This window comes from Xyrauchen texanus, chromosome 13 (assembly GCF_025860055.1).
Source record: "Xyrauchen texanus isolate HMW12.3.18 chromosome 13, RBS_HiC_50CHRs, whole genome shotgun sequence".
Classification (NCBI taxonomy): Eukaryota; Metazoa; Chordata; class Actinopteri; order Cypriniformes; family Catostomidae; genus Xyrauchen; species Xyrauchen texanus.
Window position 1 is genome coordinate 20,676,730 of NC_068288.1, and position 22,657 is coordinate 20,699,386.

A 22,657-nucleotide genomic window follows, 5' to 3' on the forward strand; every position below is an offset into this window, starting at 1 on the left:
ACCAGAACTGTTTTCCAGCACCAGCTGTTGCTGGACTACAATCACCTGTTGCTCATAAAAGTATTTTGGAGATCCTGTATCCGTTACACATTATACTGGCACCGCATGGTAAAAATAGCTAGAGGACACTTTTAAACTTGAAGGTTAGATGAGCGTTTGTACAACAGACCAGTGAACAACATAACAACATAACAAAAAATCAAACCAAGTTACATTAATTTAAAAGAAATACAAACACACTTTAAAGCAAAACAAAAAGAAGTTTGTAATGTTTACAGTTATAAATAAACAGAAATAGTCTTGAAAATTAAGAAAAAGTATTGTGACATTTTCAGTTGTTAGACAAACTGTTAAGGAAATTTTCTCATAATTTTCTCACCCTCATGCCATACCAGATGTGTATAACTTTCTTTCTTTGTTCTGCAGAACACAAACAAAGATGATTTTTGAGGAAAATCTCAGCTCTGTAGGTCCATACAATGCAAGTCAACATGGTCCAATACTTTGAAGCTCAAAAAGCATACAAAGGCAGCAAAAAAGCAATCCATATGACTCCAGAGGTTCCATGTCTTCAGAAGTTATATGACAGGTGTGGGTGAGAAACAGATCAATATTTAAGTCCTTTTTTAACCACTTTTAACCACTTCCCTCCTAAGAGTTATTTTGTTTTTGGTGATTCACATTCTTCATGCAAATCGTCACCTACTGGGCAGGGAGGAGAATTCATATTAAAAAAAGAAGAACCCTTGGGAGTGAAGAGGGCTTAGACGGGCTGTTTGAAAGTGGAGATTTATGGTTAACAATGGACTTAAATTTTTATCTGTTTCTCACCCACACCTGTAATAACTTCTGAAGATATAGATTTAACCACTGGAATCTTACTTTTATTCTACCTTTATGTGATTTTTAAGCTTCAACGTTTTGAACCCTGTTGACTTGCATTGTATGGACCTACAGAGCTGAGATATTCTTCCAAAAAATTGGTTTGTGATAAAAGCTGAAGAAAGAAAGTCAAACACATCTGGGGTGACATGAGAGTGAGTAAAATATTAATAAAAGTTTTGGGTGAACTATTCCTTTAATGTGATGAACTACACCTGTAGTTACTAGGCTGGGACACCTGTGTGAACTTTAGAGGGAATTACTTTTTACATTAATAGAAAAAATAAATAGCTCCGAAAAGTGAAGTTAGTTCTGAAAAAAAGATTTAGCATCATGTGTATTCAGATGTAAATTGGTTTGACATTTTGACATCTAATAATGAAATTCAAATATTTTATAGTGTGACAAAAGTGCTCAAATGTGCAAAACTGTACATTTACATGACTAACAAACTGTTAAGAACAACTATGAGCAATACAAGGTAGTCTTTGTAGTTTAATACAAATGCAATTATAGACGATGTCACACAGGCTGTAATAAAATGTTATAAAAATGATGAATATAATATAAGTGTCACCATGCACCGTCCACTTCCCTGATAACAAAGTGTGGATAATAAGCGAGCATTCTGGGAATGCAAATCAGACCCTCTTCATACCTATTTAGTCAAGCAATAGCTTCAAACACCGATTTGTTCTGCAAATAGCCCATTCAGCCTGAGCCCAAAAAGCTGAAACACCTTTCTCTCCCCTACGGATTGAATTAATTCAAAAGGGCATTTCCAACCCCCGACCCCCTCCCCATCCCATCCGCAACTAGAACCGCGGGATGAATAGCATGTACTTGTGAAAAGAGAAAGTATACATGTTTATCCATGTTCAATTAGCCACCACATCATCTGCATTCATAATTACTGCAGAAGAACATGGACAGACACAATTAAGGGATGAAGAGGTGGTCCGCGATGAAACAGCATTCAGTGGTTAATTAAAAAATAAGCATAGTTTTGCAAATGAGCCCATCCTCGATAGAAACTCATAAAGAACAGGTGAGATGAATTACAGTAATAATACAAATCCTTTGGTCTCCTGATGGAAAATTTGATGTAGAGTGTGTTTTCTTTTATATACTGAACATAATTCATGAGTGATTACAGATGAAAATTAAAAGAACACCTGTAAAATTTAGGCCTGGCCCAGAGTAAATATATGGTGCTTAAAAAACACAGTTCTAAAGCATGAGAAAGAATGAAAAAAATCACATCAGGACTTTGGCTATAAGCCAAATGCTGAATTTAATAGTTAGCATCATTCACATTTTGTGGCTTTGTACTTTACAATAAGGTTTAATTACTTAACATTAGTTAATGCATTAGGCATCATGAACTAAGAATGTACAATGATTTTAATAGCATTTAATGTATCAAAATTACTGTAATTCGTGATTCATGTCAGTTCACATTGCATAAACTAATGTTAACATGTACAACTTTAAATATAAAATATGTAGAAATAAACATTAACCAAGATAAATGAATGCAGTAACACTTTACAACAACGATTTTTTAACATTAATTAAGAACATTAGTTATTTTATAATGAACAGTATATTTCATAATTTATTAATCATGGTTAATGTTTATTTCAACATATACTAATACATTTTTTAAATAAAAGTTGTATACATGAACAGTAGTTGATGAATTATAAACTAACATGAACAATTGTATTTTAATAAACTAACATCAACCTTGATTTTAAAAAATGCTGTAAAAATATACTGTTCATTGTTCATGATACCTAATGCATTTACTAATGTTAACAAATGGAACCTTATTGTAAAGAGTCTAAACACAGAAAGTAAGTGAAAGATTTAAATGACATGAATATTTTATTTTTATCTTATTTAATTTTTTTATTAATTAAATACACCATATTGGAGCAAATTCCTCTGAAAATATCACAAATAGATTTCTCTCTCACTCTCTCTCAGCTATGAGCTTCATTTTTTGTTTGTTGCGTGGTTTTAGGTTCAAGGGAAGGGTAACAGGGTTTGCTGTGTAGTTTGTACAGTAGCCACAATGGGACAAAAACATTTACATGCATACATACTGTACATGGTAGGTTTACAAATACACCAAGAGTGTTCATGATTCGATTTCCACAAAAAAGTCACGGATACTTCTTTGAACCCAGTCTTCAGGATTTTTTATATCATCCAAAACACATTCCCTTTACAACATCTAAAATATAAAAAGAGAAGATACCATGTTGCGAAGAAAATGAGAATAGGCAAGGTAGGACAAAAAATATAAAGAAAAAAGAAAGTCAGTATTCCCCCACTAATTTTTAAACAAGTGTTATAAATGCAGATTCAAAAAAACAAAAAAAAGCTGCATTTCTCATTATTTTCACCCTTTCTCTTTCTTTTAACCCAAAAACATCCTCTGCCTGGTCTCTTTTGTCTCTGTGTCAGTCCCAGTTTGAGTCTCATTTTGAGTCCCTTGGGATCAGAGATCTCGTATGGGTCAGTTCTCTGAGTCCTCAGTAGTTCCCCACTAGGGCCTCATGGGCATTTTCTGTCCATGATTTGGGAGTAAAAGGCTGTGAAAAGGGGGCTATTGCAGGGTTGGTCAAGGTGGAGCTCAAGCCTGAGATTGACGCTCTGGTTTGGAGAAGCTTTTGGGAAAGGAGTAGGTTGGGGTCCGATCCAACAGGTCTTCAGTGACAATGAGCGAGGGCTGAAATGAAGGCACTCATCCTGCTTTGAGCAACACCTCTGTCCTAACACACCTGAGAGACAGAGAGAGAAAGGGCAAGACCTGTTAGACACACTTAAACAGAGTAAACATTATTTAGTAAACTTTCAAAGGAAATTGAAACCACAAAATTCTAAATGACTATTTTGCTGTAAAGGATGTCTAAGCTCACTGCCATATTTGAAAGGAGAGTGTTGTGTACATAAATGTTCATATAAAAAACAAATATTCTTGCAACTTAGATTCTCGATTACCTTGGCTGGATTACATTTTCAAATGTTTAATGCATTGTAGATTCCTCAACAAACGTATACAACATTGCACTGAACTTGGTCCCTACCAGAGAGGTAAATATTGTGAAAGAACATGAAGGACATGAAATCAGACATTACAGGAAATTTTAAATAAATAAGAAAAACAGGAATGATCAGTCTAACAACTTGTCTGATATCCTGTAGTAATAAAGCCTTGGTTCTGGAAGTAGTTCCCATTTTTTTCATTAATATTTCATAAAATACTTCATAAGTGTTCTAAACCATGAACCAAACCAACAAGCTCAGAGGTGAATCACAACATTACAAAGTAAAACTTTGATTTGAAGCAATAAGGTATTTAAAAATAGGACAAAAAGACAAAAGGTCAATACTTTACACTTAAAGGAATAGTTATCCTCAAAAAATACAATTCTCTCATCATTTACTCACCCTTATTCCATTCCAGATGTGTCTGACTGTCTTTCTTCAGGAGAACACAAATTAGGCTTTTTTGAAGAATATTTTAGATCTGCAGGTCCATAAAATGCAAGTGAATGGGTGCTAACTTTTTGAAGCCCCAAAAAGCACTAACAACCATCATACAAATAATCCATATTATTCCAGTGGTCTAATTAAGGTCTTCTGACGCAAAATGCAATGTGTTTGTAAGATATAGGTCAATATTTAAAATATTTTTTAACTAAAAACGTTTGCTTCCGACAAGCTCGTTGACAAGGGTGGAGTTCACGGGGTGCCTCTCCCGTGACGCAAGCATGAAAGCCTCCTCTGCATAGATATTTGTACGCAGATTCCTTATTAGAAGCTGTTTCTATGGACCGCAATACTGTTTCGACACAAAAGCAGTTTATGCAGTGGTCTTAGCAAAGAGCTCAGTCTGAGGCATCTCCTCCACTCATGAAAATGCATTCAACCCGATTCAAACAGATCTCTTGTTCACTGTTCCAAGATGGCACCGCAGTTGACTTATCCAAACCAGCCAATTGAGGCATCTATGTATGATTATCTATGCTTCTCTGTTGTAAACAACACAGCACTTCAGTTTTTTTTTTTTTCGCATTTCACATGCCAGTTCTCGAGTGAATTTGACAACGCGCTTGACCTAGGCCCTCCTGAATTTTTTTGTAAAAAAAGTTTTAAATATGTATCCATTTCTTACACATAGTGCTTTGCTTCAAAAGACATTAATTAATCTACTGGAGTCTTATGGATTACTTTTATGATGCCTGTAAATGCTTTTTGGAGCTTAAAATATGGGGCACCCAATCACTTGCATTTTATGGACCTACAAATCTTCGAAATCTACATTCTTCGAAAAATCTTAATTTTTGTTCTGAAGAAGAAAGAAAGTCATGCACATCTGGATGTAATGAGGGTGAGTAAATTAAAAGAGAATTTTCATTTTTGGGTGAATTAATCCTTTAACCTCTTTCATGAGAGAACCAGCTAAAGTCCCACAAAGCATTGCAAATTATGTAATCAAATTAAAACCAATGGAAAATATAAAACTATCTTGGTAAAGTTCTTTATTTTAAGTAAAGAAACAATACATTTGTTGCAAAATATTCAGATATACAAAAATATTTTATACACAGTATGCAGTGTGAGAGTGTAGGAGATCGAACCGATTACGATTCGCAATGTGTCATGGGAGTGGGCAGACGCTCCATAGCTCTTTTTGCTGCAATTTGTTAGCCTCAATTCTCTGATTGGTGGATCTTTCTCTGCAGAACCACAGGTAGTGTAGATCTTCACCAGAAATTCCCATGTTAAACACAATTTTTTTTAATTTGAAATAACAGACTGGTGGCTTCAACAGAAGCACAGACCGACCATTAACCTCGGAGCTGATGGTAGGTCTGTTTTAGCAGGTTTATGAGAAATGGTTAAAAATAAATTTGCTTATGGAAACAATTTATGGGATTTGTACTTCTGGATCCAGACTATTGCTCTCTGTTGAAAAGTACAGACAACATTTTTTATGTCATATCAAATATGAGCATCTTGACATCAATGGCAGTCGTAAGAATTACAATCATTCCAAAATAACATCCCATGCCCTTGTCAAATGAGGACTGTCAGCTCCACTGAAGCCCCCTACTTAATTTATTGATCAGCAAGGCTTTCGAATCCATCTGCTGCCCTATTGTCCTGAATTTTAAGCACATTTTGTAAGTTGGTCTTTTTGTCTCATTTCTTAACAATGATGTGCCATGGTCCCCAGGGTGCTAAGTTCTTGCACAGCTGAGCAATGCTGCAGAACAGAGACAATTATACCAAAATCTAAGCACCCGCATTCTGCTTTCAAAGTCAGTCATAAACCTCAGTCATGCCAAACTTTGCCCCCTTGAATGTTTAAAAACAAAAGGGGGATAATTTACTTTTTCCATCTTACCTCAAGTTACTAAAGGGTTTCAGGCTACTGTAATAGTAATTGCAACCACCCACACCCCCACCCCACATTTGAGGGCTAATTAAAGAGACGGAGGCAGTGAAGGTCTGGATCCCCTGGGTTCAGGCTCAGCATGAGAAAGGTAATTTGTCTGTCCTGAACAAAGAGATTAGGGAAAAGCCAGGGAGCTACTTAATAAATGAGCATCAAATGTCCTCAGCAGTGGACATGGACAGCACTAATTATGTCACCATGAAATTGCAAATAATAAAAACAATGGCTGCCGGACAAGGCCTCTTATCTGTCTATGGAAAAGTTCAGTCAGCCCTTCTCTCTTTCCTTCTATTCTGCATTGGTTTGTTTTGGTTCACAACTAATTTCTATAGAGTTTGGACAAGCTTGGAGAATTACAGTTTGAGCAGTGGTGGAAAAAACATGCGGTCTCGCAGTTTAGCCAGTATCTTTACTGTAGGGCTGAAAAGATGAAATAAGTTTCCTAATAATGATTATAATTCACACTCTTTACTGAGAAAAACAGGACTGTTTAAGTATCTCCAGAGGACACACAAACCTACTCTTTTCCTGCTGGTGGAGAGGGGTGTCTGGGTGTATTTAAGAACTCTCTCTCCGCAATAATTAAAGCAGCGAGGCCAATATTCAGATTGCATTTTAGCATTAATAATTCAGCTGTTTTCACTACAATTGATGTCGGCACATAAATAAACAATGAGGCCTCATATTTAAACAGCGGAAGCCGTGGAGCGAGAGCAAGGGAGAGGAAGGAGGAGGGATGGGGGCTTAAACAAACATTTAAAATTAAGCTTGATAATGCAAAGACTTTCAATTTGAAATGCAACACGCTCTTGGAACTAATTTGTTAAAGTGACGATCCCTTAAAAGGCCTCTAACAGAGCACTGAGCTTAATGGAGCTCTTTCCCTGTGCTTCCCATGGACTCCATCTCTCCTCTCCCTTTTTGTCCGCTGGAAGGTGAAATAAATGTTCACTAAGAGACTCAGCAACTGTCTGATCTCTCTCATGTACACATCACCACTGTCTCCATATCAATACTGATTATGTGTCACAGAGCCTTTATTTTCAGGGCTGCCAAGCGCTACAAATCGGCTGGTGGGCGACTACACAATGAAGTCTTCTTGCAGACGGTCCCAAAGGCGAGAAGGGGAATTAGGTAAATAATTTGCCTCCTCGACAAACTGGTTTTGTTTATTTAAAGCTTGCTGTGCAGAGCTGGAGGAGCAAACAGCTAGACAGAATTGTGGCGCTGAGCACATATAAGGATAAGGGGACAGAATGCTTGATGCCAGTGTAAAAATCAAGGATCTCTTTAGCTGTAAGTGTTTTTTCCTTGCTAAGTCTTGTAAAAAGAATACATATACACACATATACATATATATATATATATATATATATATATATATATATATATATATATATATATATATATATATATAAATATATATGTATATATGACATAAATATACACTACCGTTCAAAAGTTTAGGGTCACTTACTTTATTTTTATTTTTTCCCATTTTAGAATAATAATAAAGTCCAGTATTCCAGTAAATGGAATAATATACATGGAAATCTGAGAATTATGTTGTCCAAAATAAAATCAAAACTATGTTATATTTTAGCATCTTCAAAGTGGTCACACTTTGTCTAGATTTTGCAGAAATCTATTCTTGGCATTTTCTCAACCAACTTCTTGAGGAATCACCCTGGGATGCTTTTTAAACAATATTGAAGGAGTTTCCATCTTTATGCTGGGCTTTTCTTAATTATTCGGTCCAAGTCATCCATTTCAAAAATGTATTTTCTTTTATTAAAATTTAGTTTAAAATAACTTGCATTCTCCTTACCTGTCTTTTAATTTAACGAACACAAAGCTTGCAATAGCTGTGTTCTAATGTCAGCGAGTTAACATTAATTGTGATAAATTAGCTTGTCCTCAAGACCTGACTATTGGTTAGGAGCTCAGCTAAGCAGGCTAAATCGGTTTCAGATATACTGCCATTTTACAACCTTTCAGGTTTTGCCAGGCAATTTTAGGTCATATCAATTACTATAAAAAGTTCCTGTAACTTTAAATGACGAAATATAAATAAGAGCAAAACATAAAGCAAAAATGCTAATAATAAAAAGTAAAGACCTCTAAATAGAATTTAATGGTTTGTATGTTAATGTAATTTTGTGTTGAAGCAGTAAAAGTATTTGGCTTGCTGTCCGTATACTGGAGGGCTCGGAGCTCGATACTTGACTCGAGTCCTGGTTAACCCCCCCGGACTTTACTTATTTAGATAATGAATCTGGAGAAATAAGTGGTGATGGGGTGGAGATGGGATGTCTGGACAGTTGTCACAGGAAGCAGGTAAGCGCCGGCTTATGTAATCCTGCATGCTTGCTGTGATTTGTCAAATTAAAATTAACATGCTCCTTCCAAGCCTCTGTTAATTAACACCGTTTCACTGACCGAGTGTTGTGTTTGGCTACAATTGACTGAAATAACCAATGTATATGGACCTAATGGTACATTTTGAAACAAAAAAGACCAGAACTTAGTAGGTAGATAGTGTCTCACTTTCTGGTCAGGCAGTAGAGGGTTAGTCTGCAGTGAACTCAAATGGCCGTTGATGAGTGCTGTGGGTCTGTCGTGTTCACAGAACAAGCTGCCGTTGATGTAGTGAAACCTGTCTCCAGGGACCAGCCGGTTCCGGCAGGTAGAACATGTGAAACACTGCAGAAGAACATAAAAAGAACTACATTACCCACACTCCTCAGTACATTACCTACATCACATCTCTGAGCAACCTCCTGAAAGCACATTTCAAAAATAATTATATTAACTCCGTATTATTAGTCTAGTCTTCCAGTAAAAAGTATCTAAACCTCCTTAAAACAAGATGCAATGACTTGAGTAGCAAAACAACTGAAGACATTAAGTCTTGTTTTCCTAATTTATTTTTGCAAGGTTTATGCTTTAAACAAGAAGAAAAAACAATTAGCAAATAGGGAAAGACTAATAAACTTAATTCAACAGGCAAAACAAGTTGTTTTCATATAGTAAAAGTTGTATAACAGAAATGGAACACAGTTCATTTTCTCAGTTTTTTTTAGCAAAAACCTCATTAAACGGTGTTTGATTTCTCTGAAAACAAGACGCAATACAAAGTTTTGGTCATTTTGTGGCAAGTAAATATATCTCGTTTTAAGGATGTTTAAGTAGATATTTAGACTAAAAATACTAAGAAAATGATTTTTTGCTTAACAAAGTTTAAATATGTACACTAATTATAATAAGACATTTTCCTTTCTTCTGTACATGTGCATTGAACATTACTGAAAACAATTATTAAAATGTACATACAGTACTTTTTATTTTCTATTAATCATCAAAAAATATTTCAAATATCATACACGCACACATAAAAAAAAACAATACATTTTATATAGAGCATTCAAAACCATCAAACAATCATTTAAAAGTGCACTCTATGAAGTGTGAAATGAGTCGAAGGAGCATTTAATTTAAGTGCAGCAGTGGTTGGTTAAAGACTAAAGCTTACCTTGAGATGGTACACGTTGCCTTGTGCCCTCATAACCAGTTCACTGGCTGGGATGGACTGACCACATGCACTGCACGCCCCACTGTTCCCAAATAACCTGAGGAAAGAGTAACATGTTAGCATTGTCAAAACAAGAGTTCACAAAGATTGAGCAATGAATACTTTATATATATATAAAAAAAAACAAAAAACATAATGAACATGCGTTACACATACTCCTTATTAGCAATGCCAATCTAATGTATATTAGCAATGCCAATCTAATGAATAAAGTAGTTGTGTATGTCAGAGGCTTGTTAACCAACTTGGCTTTATGTTCATATTGTAACATTAGAGTCCTTGCAAGGACAGGTTAAATAATTTCAATCCTGTGCCAGTGTCTCTACCCCTCTCTCTCTCTCTCTCTCTCTCTCTCTCTCTCTCTCTCTCTCTCTCTCTCTCTCTCTCTCTCTGACCCACACAAAACAAATTACATCTTCAATATTCTGATGTAGGAAACATTATATCATAGCAATATTAGGAAATGAAATGAAAAAATCTTGCATTCTGTCCTCCAAAAGCCTGTGGCACTGGGACTAAGTATTACCTTTGGTGCTCATTTTTTGCAACCTAATAATAACATAGAACATAAGCAATCACAGGCTAAGAATATTTTATTGTACATCTAGGCGGACACACAGCACTTTTGCCATTAGGACTCAAGCGAGTGCTCAGTCATTGCAGCCTTTCCATTAGAAAACCTCAGCTACCCGGGTTGATATATAATGTGCATGGGTTAACCTTTTCAATCATGGTGTCAACACTTTAGATTTGCTTCTGCTCATCTCTTTCGTCTCTAACCCCCCCAGTCTCTTGATACTGAAATGCTTGCTCCTGCTTCCTTTCTATCTGCCTTCTGAGTCCACAATTTAGATTACTTCATCTTGCCGAGCAACAAACTGAATGAAATTTCGATTTGAGTAGAAAGTAATTTACTGGGATCTGGAGCCATTTGTCATCATATCTCACTGGCTGTTTGCTCTATCACTGCACTTTCCTATGCAATCAAATAAGACCACAGCATCTGACAAGCTCCAGAGAGAGAGAGAGAGAGAGAGAGAGAGAGACAGAGACACACAGAGAGAGAGAGGGTGAAAGTAAGAAAGAGAGGGGACTGGATTGAGGGAAGGAAATGGGGAAGAGTAAGGTAGGTCCACAGAAGGGATGAAAGAAATGTTCGTGTCCAAGGTCCAAACAATTTCCAAGGTGAAATGTCCACTGTGTGGCGCTAAAAGAGTTAAAAGTTCTCCCAAACACATGAGGCTTTTATCAACAAAACCTACCTTCCTCCCTACCCTAAACCTTAAACCTAATTGATGGTGTCATAAAAGGCAAATGGGAAATGGAAAACACGAATACTAAAGAAACCACATCATTTTGTGGTGCTTTTATTACAATTTCTGCTCAATGTCAACTTAAGTGCTCTGCTGGGCTTATACCTTGGTCCATTGCACACAATTTGATTACATTTGAACAAGCTTGGAAATGTAGTTGGTTATGTAATGCAAATGTTAAAATGTATCACCATTGTCATGTGCTACAGTAAGTGTTTTGATGTCATAATATAGCATTGTGTGAGGAACAGGGCAAAAAGTGAGCGTTTCTGAACTGATCATCCGCCATTATACTTGTGATTTGTGTGAGAGTGAAAAAAGTAATTTTTGTTATAGCACCTCTAGTGTTTATTTCACCAGGAAACTGCCATGAGCAGTAAAAATCACATAACAAAAATGTAGGTTTAGTATTTGTGTGATTCTATGAGAACAAATTGGCAGAGCTGTCAACTGTTTATGTATGACTTGTGCCGACATTCAGCGTTTATTGAGAGCAATACACAATGCATGAGTGAAGCTTTGGGAGTTTCTCTTCAGCGCTGCCTCGAGGGTGGGGCAAATTTGGCAGTGACATCGATTGGTGCAGCTCAATCAAAACTCAATTTCAAACGTAATTAGCTCTAGGCTAGTGACAACGCATGCTTTCAATGGTGTCGATTGGGGGGTGGGGGGTTTAGTCGCTCTGTAGTTTAATTCACCTGTAAAATGACACCTTCCGCTGGCCTTGAGAAAGTAATCTGGTTCGCTGTATCGTGCGCCTGAAAATCCCCATCTACTTGATTTGAGTGCTACCACCTAAACTTACGAGTACATGTTGTTTGGGATCCAAGCTCAGAGCACACTATTCTCTTAATTGTGCTGGTGTCATTGAGAGAAACTGTGAAGACTTATCGAGAATCTCCAGGCAACCTTTTTGTTTTCTTAGCAAGCTCTATATGTAGTGTAGCAGGTTAATTATTTGAGCAAAGGATGGGTGCTGATAGCATTTGATTTAAAAGGCCTGAAGGCTTTAGGTGCTCAATTAAGTTGCTATCAGTCTGCTCCTCACCTCTAATGGTCTCGCTCGCCAATGAACTCATGTGCTGAAGAGAGGAGCAGAAGGGAGCGATATCATGGGTTACTATAATTAAGGCCAAGGGACTCTTTAATTGCAATGACACCACCAGTTTTTGCTTCCTTCTCCTCAAATCAGCCTAGAGATTTTGTTGATGAAACCTCTTGGATTGCTGATTGATTGACTCGCTCCATCTTAGAATAGGGTGAAATAGAAACAGACTGCAATCTACGGCTGTCTTTCATTACAAAACCAAAAAAACATTTCTGTCTGCACTCCTTAGGCGATGTCTAGAGGATTTATTTTGGATACCAACTGTAAGGTAAAATACAACCTAGCAGGGCTTTTTAGGGCCATCTGGCAAAAGCTCTGTATCTGAAGCGGAACCATTAGAGTGTAGTGATGTAAGTTGGTACAACAACTATTTCTGCAACACAGTCCATTATAAAAATGCCTCTCAATATTAACAGCTAAAGCACCTTTAAAGCACCAGGGCATATTGATACTTAAGCAGGGCTTTGCATAATGGCAATGTTACATTAGAGAGAGAGAGAGAGAGAGAGAGAGAGAGAGAGAGAGAGAGAGAGAGAGAGAGAGAGAGAGAGAGAGAGAGAAGGTGGGCAGAGTGAGGGTAAGCAGCCAAATGACACTCAGTTAATTCAGAGAAACAGATCTAGTCCCAAGTGGATTGAAGGCCTTGAATTAATTCTGTTATGACAAATCACGATAAACGTTTCCTGTAAATTGCATGCGATTAAATTAATTTCAGAGATCCAAGTATTTCCTGGTCTAATATTTCAAATGCTCCAGCGCTGTCATAGTGCTGGAGTGGGCAGACTTCAAAGTGATATTAAATAACCAACTATTAGATTTACCTAGCACATTCTATTTGAAAAGTGCCATTTAATTACCTTACTCTATTCTTTTAAAAGGACAGTGCACTCCGCACCCCCCCTCAATCTAACGGTCATATGATTGTTTGCTCCCCAAATTAATCTTTATTCTTTCCAGCATACCCAAATAATATCACTGCTTGTTTAAGGACAACGTGAATTCAAATACTCTAGAGTCCCTCCTGCTTTTCTGGGGCTAAAACTAATGAAATCTACGATGCTAGTAGCGGCACAACTTGCTGCATTTGCCCTTGTGCACATTGCTGGTGGCCTTTCACTGAATCATATCAGACTGCTATCGGCCCATATGATTTCCTCCATCTGCCATTAGGGAAAATAGGATGCATTTTCACTTGTGCATCCCAATCTATCGCTAAGCCTTTTTGCATCAGTGGTATTAATATAATTCTGGATATGTAACTCCATTATTTACACAGCAAGGGCAATTTAATAATCCATTACAAAAATCAGGGAGGCCCCTTTAAAATCCCCTAAGAGGACTGGCCTTCACAATAATCCCCTCTCTCTCTCTTCTCTCTCTCTCTCTCACTCTCTCTTGCCTTCTCTCCCTCTCTCTCTCCCTCTCAAAAGCCAATTTGGTTAATTAAATGTTTTGTTTGCAATGTGGCTCTCATTCATTTTGGACACGTCATTGCAAGCAGATAGGAGCCAGGCACGAGATCTCATTAGATAAAACCCATCAGGACTAAAGGAAAATGGAGGGGGACTCTAATTAAAGCTTTTAATTGTGTGGACTCACTGTCAGATGTTATTTTTCCCCTCTATCGTCGCTCTCTCCCTCTCTCTTATCTCTCCTCACATCTCAGGCTTGCGAGAGCTGTGTTTTAGCTCCATTTTCCTGCCTGATGCACTCTCATTACAAGAAAGGTGTAGCTACTTTTCCCTCCCCACTCATTCTAATTAGATTTTCAGGCCTGTTTCTTGTGGACTTGATCCCTTCAGATCAGGTGGAGTGGAAAGAGTGAAGGCACTCTGGACCAGTCTTCTCAGGTTTGCTCCAGTTGTCACCTGTTGTTCCAGACTGTCGGCAGTAGTGTCGGCGTGAGGCTGCGCTGAAATATCCAGGGTGCAGCGCATGCCAAGGTAAATACACACTAATGACTGCACGTCTGCCAAAAGCACTCCTTTCCAATGGGAAGAGGGGAATACATCATGATAATATGTCTTAGAGACATCGCTTTCATGTCACTGTTCCATTTTATGTATGAACTTTTAAATTGGCCTGCCTATTTTAATATGACAAAATAGTGTAGTTTCATTATCGAAGCAGAATAACATTAAGTCACACGCACTTTGTTGTTCCTTTATCAAAGCAAATAAATAATCCAAGAATGCTTCAAACAAGCAAGAGGCAAGCAAGAACTTCTGCTCAGCGCTGGATGGTTATTCATGCTCTATGTTTGCCCTGATAGAGGTCAAAGTGTTGAATGATCAGCCTGTCAAATCAGACCATCCACATCAGCTGAGTGAGCCTACGCCACCCATCCACCGCTTTGGGTGTCAGACAGACTTACATAAATATTTAAAAAGGCTCTTTTTGCTAATTAAATGGTCTCTTTGTGATAAATAAACATGCTGGACAGGATGTGAAAAGTCTTTTAAATTCCTGCAGAGTCAAAGACCAGCTCTGCCTTACCAATAGAGTTTTCTAGCTTCTCGTAAAGCAAACACACACAAGCCAAGGACCGTGGCTCCTTTTGCCTAACGATGAAATACACCGCGAGCCGCAGACTTGCAGATGTTCTAGAGTAAGAATCTCCTTCGTCTTCTGCTCTGTCAACATGTCAGTGGCTTGACCTCTTTTTTAAGAGCGTCCCATTGAGGGTTTAACCAGAACGCTTTAACGAGGGCCGCTGAAGGCACAATTCGAGACACATGTTCTCAATGGAAAATACACTCCACTCTGTGAGAAGTCTGATGGCTTGTAACTTTTTCCTTAATATATTTTCTTCTTGACATCCATCACTTCATCTCATCATTACATGCCTAATGTCATTTCATGTGGTCGTTGGACTGTCATAATTTCCAGATGTATGAACTATCTGAAGATTCTCTTCACAAGATCTCAAAAAAGCAGATGGGGAAAGAATCCTGACAAAACTACACTATCCTCAAAAGATTTGAACACATAATCAAAATCTGATTTAAAAAGAATTGTAGAAATGTAGTGCAAAAATCTGAACAAAACTGTCCAAGAAGTCTACCTGAACACACATAAACGTGACTGCAAAAAAGACCACAGTGTTGATACCTTCTTCAAACACCTGAATTTGGTTGTGATTGCGATATGAATGGAAACAAAATTAATAATATAATAATAAATAATAAATGCAAACACAAACACACAGCAGGGTGGCAGCGACTGACCTGATGTAGTCGTTTCTGCAGAGGATCATACCACTCTTGGTGTAGCACGATGTGCCGATCTCTCCGAGCTGGGCCTGGCAGCAGGAACATTTCAAACAGCGGCTGTGCCAGTAGCTGTCCATGGCATACAGGAGAAAACGATCTGCAATCTTTCCCCCACAGCCCGCACAGCGCTTCCACGACAGCGACCCCGCTCCAACAGGTAGAGGCTGGGCACTTCCTCCAGGGTTCACCATTATACCTGTTGAAATAGAAAAAAACAAAAGGTAGAAATGGTTAGAGATGTCTTGGCTGTTGGCTAAGAGTTAAAAAGTGTTTAAATCTACATGGCAGGAGGTTATCATACAAACTAAATCAAAAAATGTTTTGAACAACACTTTTTTCAATTTGCACACACACACAAACACAAAATAAATACAGAGAGTTTATCTAAATGATAAAGACGGCATCAGCACTACATTTTACAAGGCATCACATATCTAATATATGAGCCTTGTACTTTTAAGTTGTGCTGTCCGACATAAATTTTGCCATTGCAAGTTCTAAATACCTGCAAACTCAAAAGTTACGTGAAACGGATGTTTTTGAAGGCATACTTCCTGAAAGCTCTTTTGAAATAATCAAAATGTGTATAATGCTTATGCCTGCAAGCAAGTCTGAGAATTGTTTTAAATGGCAAGCCATCCTTGATTTTTTTTGAATGCTGAGGTGAGCTCCTTTGGACCATTTGTGATAAATGTTTTTCACTGATAACATTAGAGCCACTGGAACAATTAAAGAGCCGCTGGTTTTGTGGGGTTGTCCACATTGCTTTTAAATAGCTAATTTTCCTGAACCTTCCTCTCCTTTATGTCTATTAACATGGGAGAGAGTAACCAAAGTGTTATTTTGGCCAGAACTAGAGCAGTTAATTGGGGAACCTTAAAGTTGTAACCCATTAAGAGGTCGCCATATTCCAGTTGCTTTCACTAAGGTTATCAGATGATGGATTTCCAGCCAACATCACGAAGAACATTCAGCAGTGCTCACTTTAGGAACTGGTCACTGCCCCGTGAAATTACACCTGCTATGCCGGATCATTCGGCGTATGCGAGAATCTGTTAATGTCGGCCTACAGAAATATATTTTAATACTACAGAGTGCCTCTGACAGAAATCACATTACAGGAACCAAGAAACCTCATTTATGATTGCAATTCTGTACTTTGCTCTGTTGATCCATCAGTACTCCATGCATACACTTCTGCTCCATCCTTCCACTAGGCTAATACATCTTCAATTTTAATCTTTCCCAGGTTTCACAAGGAGTACTGCTGGACCAAAATGGGAAAGATTAAAATTTAAGATATATTCGTGGAAGGCTGTAAGCCAAATCTTTGTTGAAAGGTAATTAGAGGAGAACCGAGAGGCGGGGGGGTAGAAAACATTGCACTGAGAGAGAGAGAGAGAGAGAGAGAGAGAGAGGCATTCAGTAACCCCATTAGTGGAGCCTCTTAGGGACAAGCAATACCTTAGTGCTGATTAAATCTAAAGGGAGATGAATCAGAGACCGAAAGTGACTCTCCCAGATAAATAAGATCGGACCATCGTCAAGTTTCATTCCCAGTAAGAGGGAAGAGGGATCTGAGGAAGGGGAGGGGCTGGCTTTTAAGTGAAATGGGCAAACTCATGTAATTACACGGACAGGCAATTTAAGAGAGGGGATGTGCAGAAATATAAAACAGATCAGCAACCCTTGGGCAGTAATGCAGATCACAGTCCTCGTGGAGCCTCAATACAGCTGCTTCTACAGCCCAAATGGACAAAGCAAGTAATCTAGCTAAAGACACAAAATAACATTACAACAGCCACCAGCCCTCAGTTATGAATACACTAACATGCAATTTGGTTTCCTTATCATCTGTAGCCTATCCACGCACTTCTGCTCCTTTGTTTCACTGATATGTTATTATAAAATCAAACATTTAGGCTATTAGTGTGCAGTCTTCATTCTTGATTATTAGGCTACAATTACACCCCAACAGAACATTAAACTCTCTAGTGGCATTATTAGATACACACGTAGGCTATAAAAAAATGCAATAAACACTTTAAAATAAATAATTCACACCCAAAGGCAATTGACCTTTCTTAATATTCAGCAACGTTATTCGTCATTTGTAGCGCTGCGTAACAAATGTATACACCCTTCATAACATCATCAAATATTTATTCTACGCACTATAAACATTTTAAACAGAATTATGGTGTGATGTACTCACCTTTTGCGCCTCTTATAAATGTAATGGTTGAATGGTTGTTAAGAAATGTAGAGCAGTCTGTTTTCTCTGTAGACAAGACAAATCGCGCGCACAGTCCAACAAACTCACTGACGTAGCACGTTCATGAATACTTCTCACTGATCGGTACAGTATACTGCTATGATAAAGTCAAGCAAATGGAGTTTTCAGATTGTATTTCCAATGTTTCCGTCCCCGTTTCTGTTGTTCCGGTTATCGCTAGTCAGATCAGCAGCAGTCTTGTAGAAAGAGCTTTCGGCAATGTCTTCTGTAATTTCCATAGATCGAGTCTGTGATGAAGCGAGCGTCTCAGTTTGTAACTCTCCCTCGCGCTGATGTCTCGACGATGCTTGTCGCTTGTGCTCTACATGTGTCAGTGACAGAAAAAAAGCCCGTGTAAACCGCCTCTCAGAGGATGACGTCAATCACGCTGCAGCCAATCACAGGGCACTCCATTCAAGCGGAATAACACATTTAGCCAATCAGATGAAGGCGAGATGATCATAGACACGCACTGGTCCAAAAAAGTAGAGATTGTAGTTTAGTGAGTTCTGTTTTTTGAGGTTTATTGTCATCATATAGGGCAATAGACCTTTTCACACTCCGGGTTTTGGAACGCGGAAGTAAACGGAGTAAATTGGAGTGAATGGGAGAACATTTGTTCACTTAACCATTTGTTCCAAGAGCAAAAGAAAAAGTCCACTATTATATTAGAATGACTTTCCAGAAGAAACGAGAGAGAGAGAGAGAGAGAGAGAGAGAGAGAGAGAGAGAGAGAGAGAGAGAGAGAGAGGTGGTTTCAGACAGTAAGATGGAAGAAGATGCCAAATTTACTGTCACTCTCAGCAGCTGTCGTAGAAACTCCCTCGCAGCTGTGGTAATTCATTTTATTATTATTATTATTATTATTATTATTATTATTAATATTATTTATAATTCCAGGGTAATGTAACACAAAGCATAATAAACTTGCACACAATATTTAAAAAAGTTTGCTAGATTTACGCTGCTAAATAAGGCGGAAATCACAAAAAGGTATATTGCACGACCGTTTCCACTGTAATGGTATATCAAGATTGTTCTTCTGTAGGGAAAGGTTGTGTTGCAATTGCAAAGTTTGCATATGAAACGTTTTGGTTTATCTATCTTAAATAAACTTTTTGTGATTACCTGTATTGAAGTATTATGAGTTGACTACAATCGGGGCGGGCAAAATCAAGAAAAGTTCAAGTGGTTCCGTGGACGAGGTGAAACATCGGTATACCAACAAAAAACTGTTGTTATAGTCAAACTGGTGATCCTTATTACAGTGGCGCCATCGACTGGTGTATAGCAGAACTTCAGCAACACTCTTTTCTGTCAGTGAAACGAATAGGTGTACTATACTTTGTTGAGATTGACTTGTTGGTCATAAAGTATTATATCTGGACAGGAAAATGTTTAATATTTTCGTTGAAACTGCCATTTTTACGTTGATGTTCTGCAGTGATTTTAAAAATGGAAACCATTTCAAGCATTTGAAGCATATAAGGAATCAATTCACAAAAGCTACAAACATGTCATGAATTTCAACAAATGGATAATCCATTAAAACATTTAAGTATGATAAAATACTAAATCACATGTGACATTTTCTATATAGTATGGCTTGTCTTTATACACCACATCCATAGACTTATGTGGACAATTTCTCCTTTTTTTTTTCTTTTCTTTTCTTTTTTTTTCCTCTTAACCAAGGCATGTGACATAAATGACTATTTGTTCAGTTCTGTGGGAACAGATATCTGGAGATTAATTGTTTGAAAAGTTAATTACTTGTGTAGGGGTGTGTATTGCTCATGTTTCTGCAAAGCAGTCAGTTTGTCATTTTCCAACTGAGGAACCTTAAATTGGCAAATACTGTAGCTTTATTTCTACCAAAAGGCCATTCATTTAAGAGAGACTTAATTTGTTCTATATTTAATTACAAATACACAGTCATGTGCACACTGGAAAATAAAATGTGTTGTATTTATATAATTTTTGCATCACACTTTTTAAGTAAATTCAACTTATGTTCATTTTATGTCAGCACAACTAGAATATGCATACATTATTCAAGGGCAAGGGCGTATCACAACTTCTGTTCTGTACTCCATTGTTTGAGTTAGCAGTACTTAAAATTGTATGGATTTGTAAGTAAAAGAAGTTCAAGGAACTCACTGTTATTCATTTACTTTATGCAACTCTCTAAGTTGACCTTAAAAATGATCATTTGTGTTGTACACATTAATGAAAATAAGGTAAAGCTAAAAATTTTATAAATATGTTCATTTCTGAGTAGAAGGTATTTATATTTGTTCGTTATGATTGTTGAGCCAACACATTTTTTTTTTCAGTGCAGTTTGTAAAGGCAATGCTGTCTTATGTGTTATAGTACTCTGCCACAAAGAAATTAATACAATTAAATCAGCAAAATGGACCATCAAAGTGAGCAAAATTACTGAAGTGTGCCTTCTTCAAATTACATCTTTATGATAGCTTCTGATTTATATTAATTTGTCACTCTGAGAACAGTCTTCATTCGGTATTCCAACCTGAAAGACCAGAAAGAAAACATTGTGATGCTCTGCTGTGAGTTTCAGTGGGCAGCAAATCTTTACAAGACAAAACTGTGTAATTATGAGCTGCCCCTCGATTCATTAGTAAGATGTGAATTGTGTAAAGAGTCTCCTATACTAGATACTAATGGTTTAATTGCCGTCGGACCATGCTGATTGCAGTGAGTAGTTTGATTTCCCTGCAGGAAAGGCAACTCTATTTCTCAAAGGATTGGGCTCAATTCTCTCCAACAAGAACAATGAGCAAAAGAATGATGGCAAAGAATGTATTTTCCACAAAGAAATAATTAATTTATCTCAACTATTAAAACTAGTGGGAAATTATGGGACGATTATGAATGGGAGCCTCAGAGGAAAAGCTTTGTTTGTTCTTGGGCTGTTTTAATGAGCTTTTCATAAATGAGCAAAAAAATTAAATACTTATATTTTCCTTTCGCAATATGATAGTTGCACACAATAATGAGGAGGAGGTGCTTATAGGATACCATGGAAAAGAGCAACACAGCCCATGTCTCTATTCTCCTAATGTCCTATAGTGATTCATCAGCATCTATAATATGATTACAAACAGTACAAATGAAACAAAAATAAACACACACACAAACTTAGAGCAACACCACATTAATATTTGAACAGCAGATAGAGTAAGTGTTGGTAAAACGTATTAATACCCCCACAGATTGCGAGAAAGACCTCGTAATGAAGTTTGTAGTATGGTTCACTTTAAACATGAAATTTACCCCTCATAATATTACATTATTATGCCGTTAAACTAAGTGACTCTCCATCATACAGCTATGGAAAAAGCCAGAAAAAGCCTCTATGACATTTTATACATCCATAAAAACACCACATGATACAATTGAGTGATATCTATGTTCTTACTCAATAAAATTAGTACAAAACAACAGTGACAGCAACTTGAATTGCAGAGCCTGGGACAACATTCTCACACACAAAGCAGTTACAATGTAACTATGTTCACGTCAAGGCCTTACATTAATATAGAGGTAATGGATTATTGATTTGTTAATACAAATGCCTTTTATAAAATGTTGGGTGTAGTGGTTCAAAATGGGTATATTTCATTGAATTTAGCTCCAAAGAGTTCACAATGCCTTCATAGAGAGGTGATCTATGGCCAAATGAAATGAAAAGTCAACTGGCTAAGGAGTGCCAGAAATGGCTTTTCAAATGTGAATTCAATGGTGCCTGAGGTCTCTGGTCTCATATCCTCTATGTGAGTATATGTTGCTAACCCTTCTCTGTTTTCCATTACAAGCTTAGAGAGCGTACTTTACCCAGGTGAGTATAACATGCCTGCAGCACCAAGACTGGTGGGGTGACACCTAGAAATATTGAATTGCATATTTCAAGACAGATGGTTTGTTCTATACCCTCATAAAGATGGAAGAAAAATCTCAAAGTAATTTCTTTAATATGCCGTTATTGACTGCTTTGATCAATCTCGTGTCAGCAGCAAGCAAGTAAGTGAGCTTAATTTAATACGAATCGATAATTCTGTAACAAATAGCACATGGACTTGAGAAACAGACACAACAGAATTAATTGAGTCGCATTTGTAAAGCTAAACGTTTGGGAAACTTCATCAAGAATTCAGCTCTCCATCTTTGGTGAGCATTTATACATTATGCATGTCATTTAAATGCAATTAGAGGTCCTAATATGCTAATCTCTTTAATTTATTTGGCAATGCTTTTTTGTAATTACATTGTTGTAAACAATGATAAAACTGTGCTCTCATGCATGCAATTGGATAATTGGCTACTCACAACACATTTAGTGGATTAGTCTAAAATGATAGTACAATCATATATGGGAAACTGGTTGTAAGATGCACAGTGTGTCTTAATTTCCAGTCATGGTGGAGAAGCACCTTTTGTTTCCCATACAAACCATCCTAACATAATGATTTGTAATGTAATGATAAAATGTCAGGATCCAATCCTTGTTTGTTTGTTAATTTTTTTAATATTATTTGCAAAGATGTGTAGAGTAGATAAGAAACTATGGAAGGAGAGGAAGGGAACATGATGCACAATAGACTTGAATTGTATCTCCAACATGAGTGCAACAGCTCAACAGATCACATGCACTAACCACTAGGCCACAGCTCTGATTGATCCTGTCCTTGTTTTAATTGGCAATGCTGAAAGCTGG

The 22,657-nt window shown here is 37.3% G+C and overlaps 1 protein-coding gene across 1 annotated transcript; it reads right to left on the bottom strand.

Moving 5' to 3' along the window:
• Positions 1-2,633: 2,633 nt before the first annotated feature.
• On the bottom strand, positions 2,634-18,230 carry LOC127653857 (LIM domain transcription factor LMO4-like). The gene is made up of 5 exons (XM_052140651.1): positions 17,859-18,230; positions 15,599-15,839; positions 9,891-9,987; positions 8,906-9,061; positions 2,634-3,674 (listed from the first exon to the last, which is right to left on the bottom strand). The coding sequence occupies exons 2-5, from the start codon at positions 15,832-15,834 to the stop codon at positions 3,666-3,668; spliced, it is 498 nt and encodes a 165-aa protein (XP_051996611.1). The 5' UTR covers positions 15,835-15,839; positions 17,859-18,230; the 3' UTR covers positions 2,634-3,665.
• Positions 18,231-22,657: the final 4,427 nt, after the last annotated feature.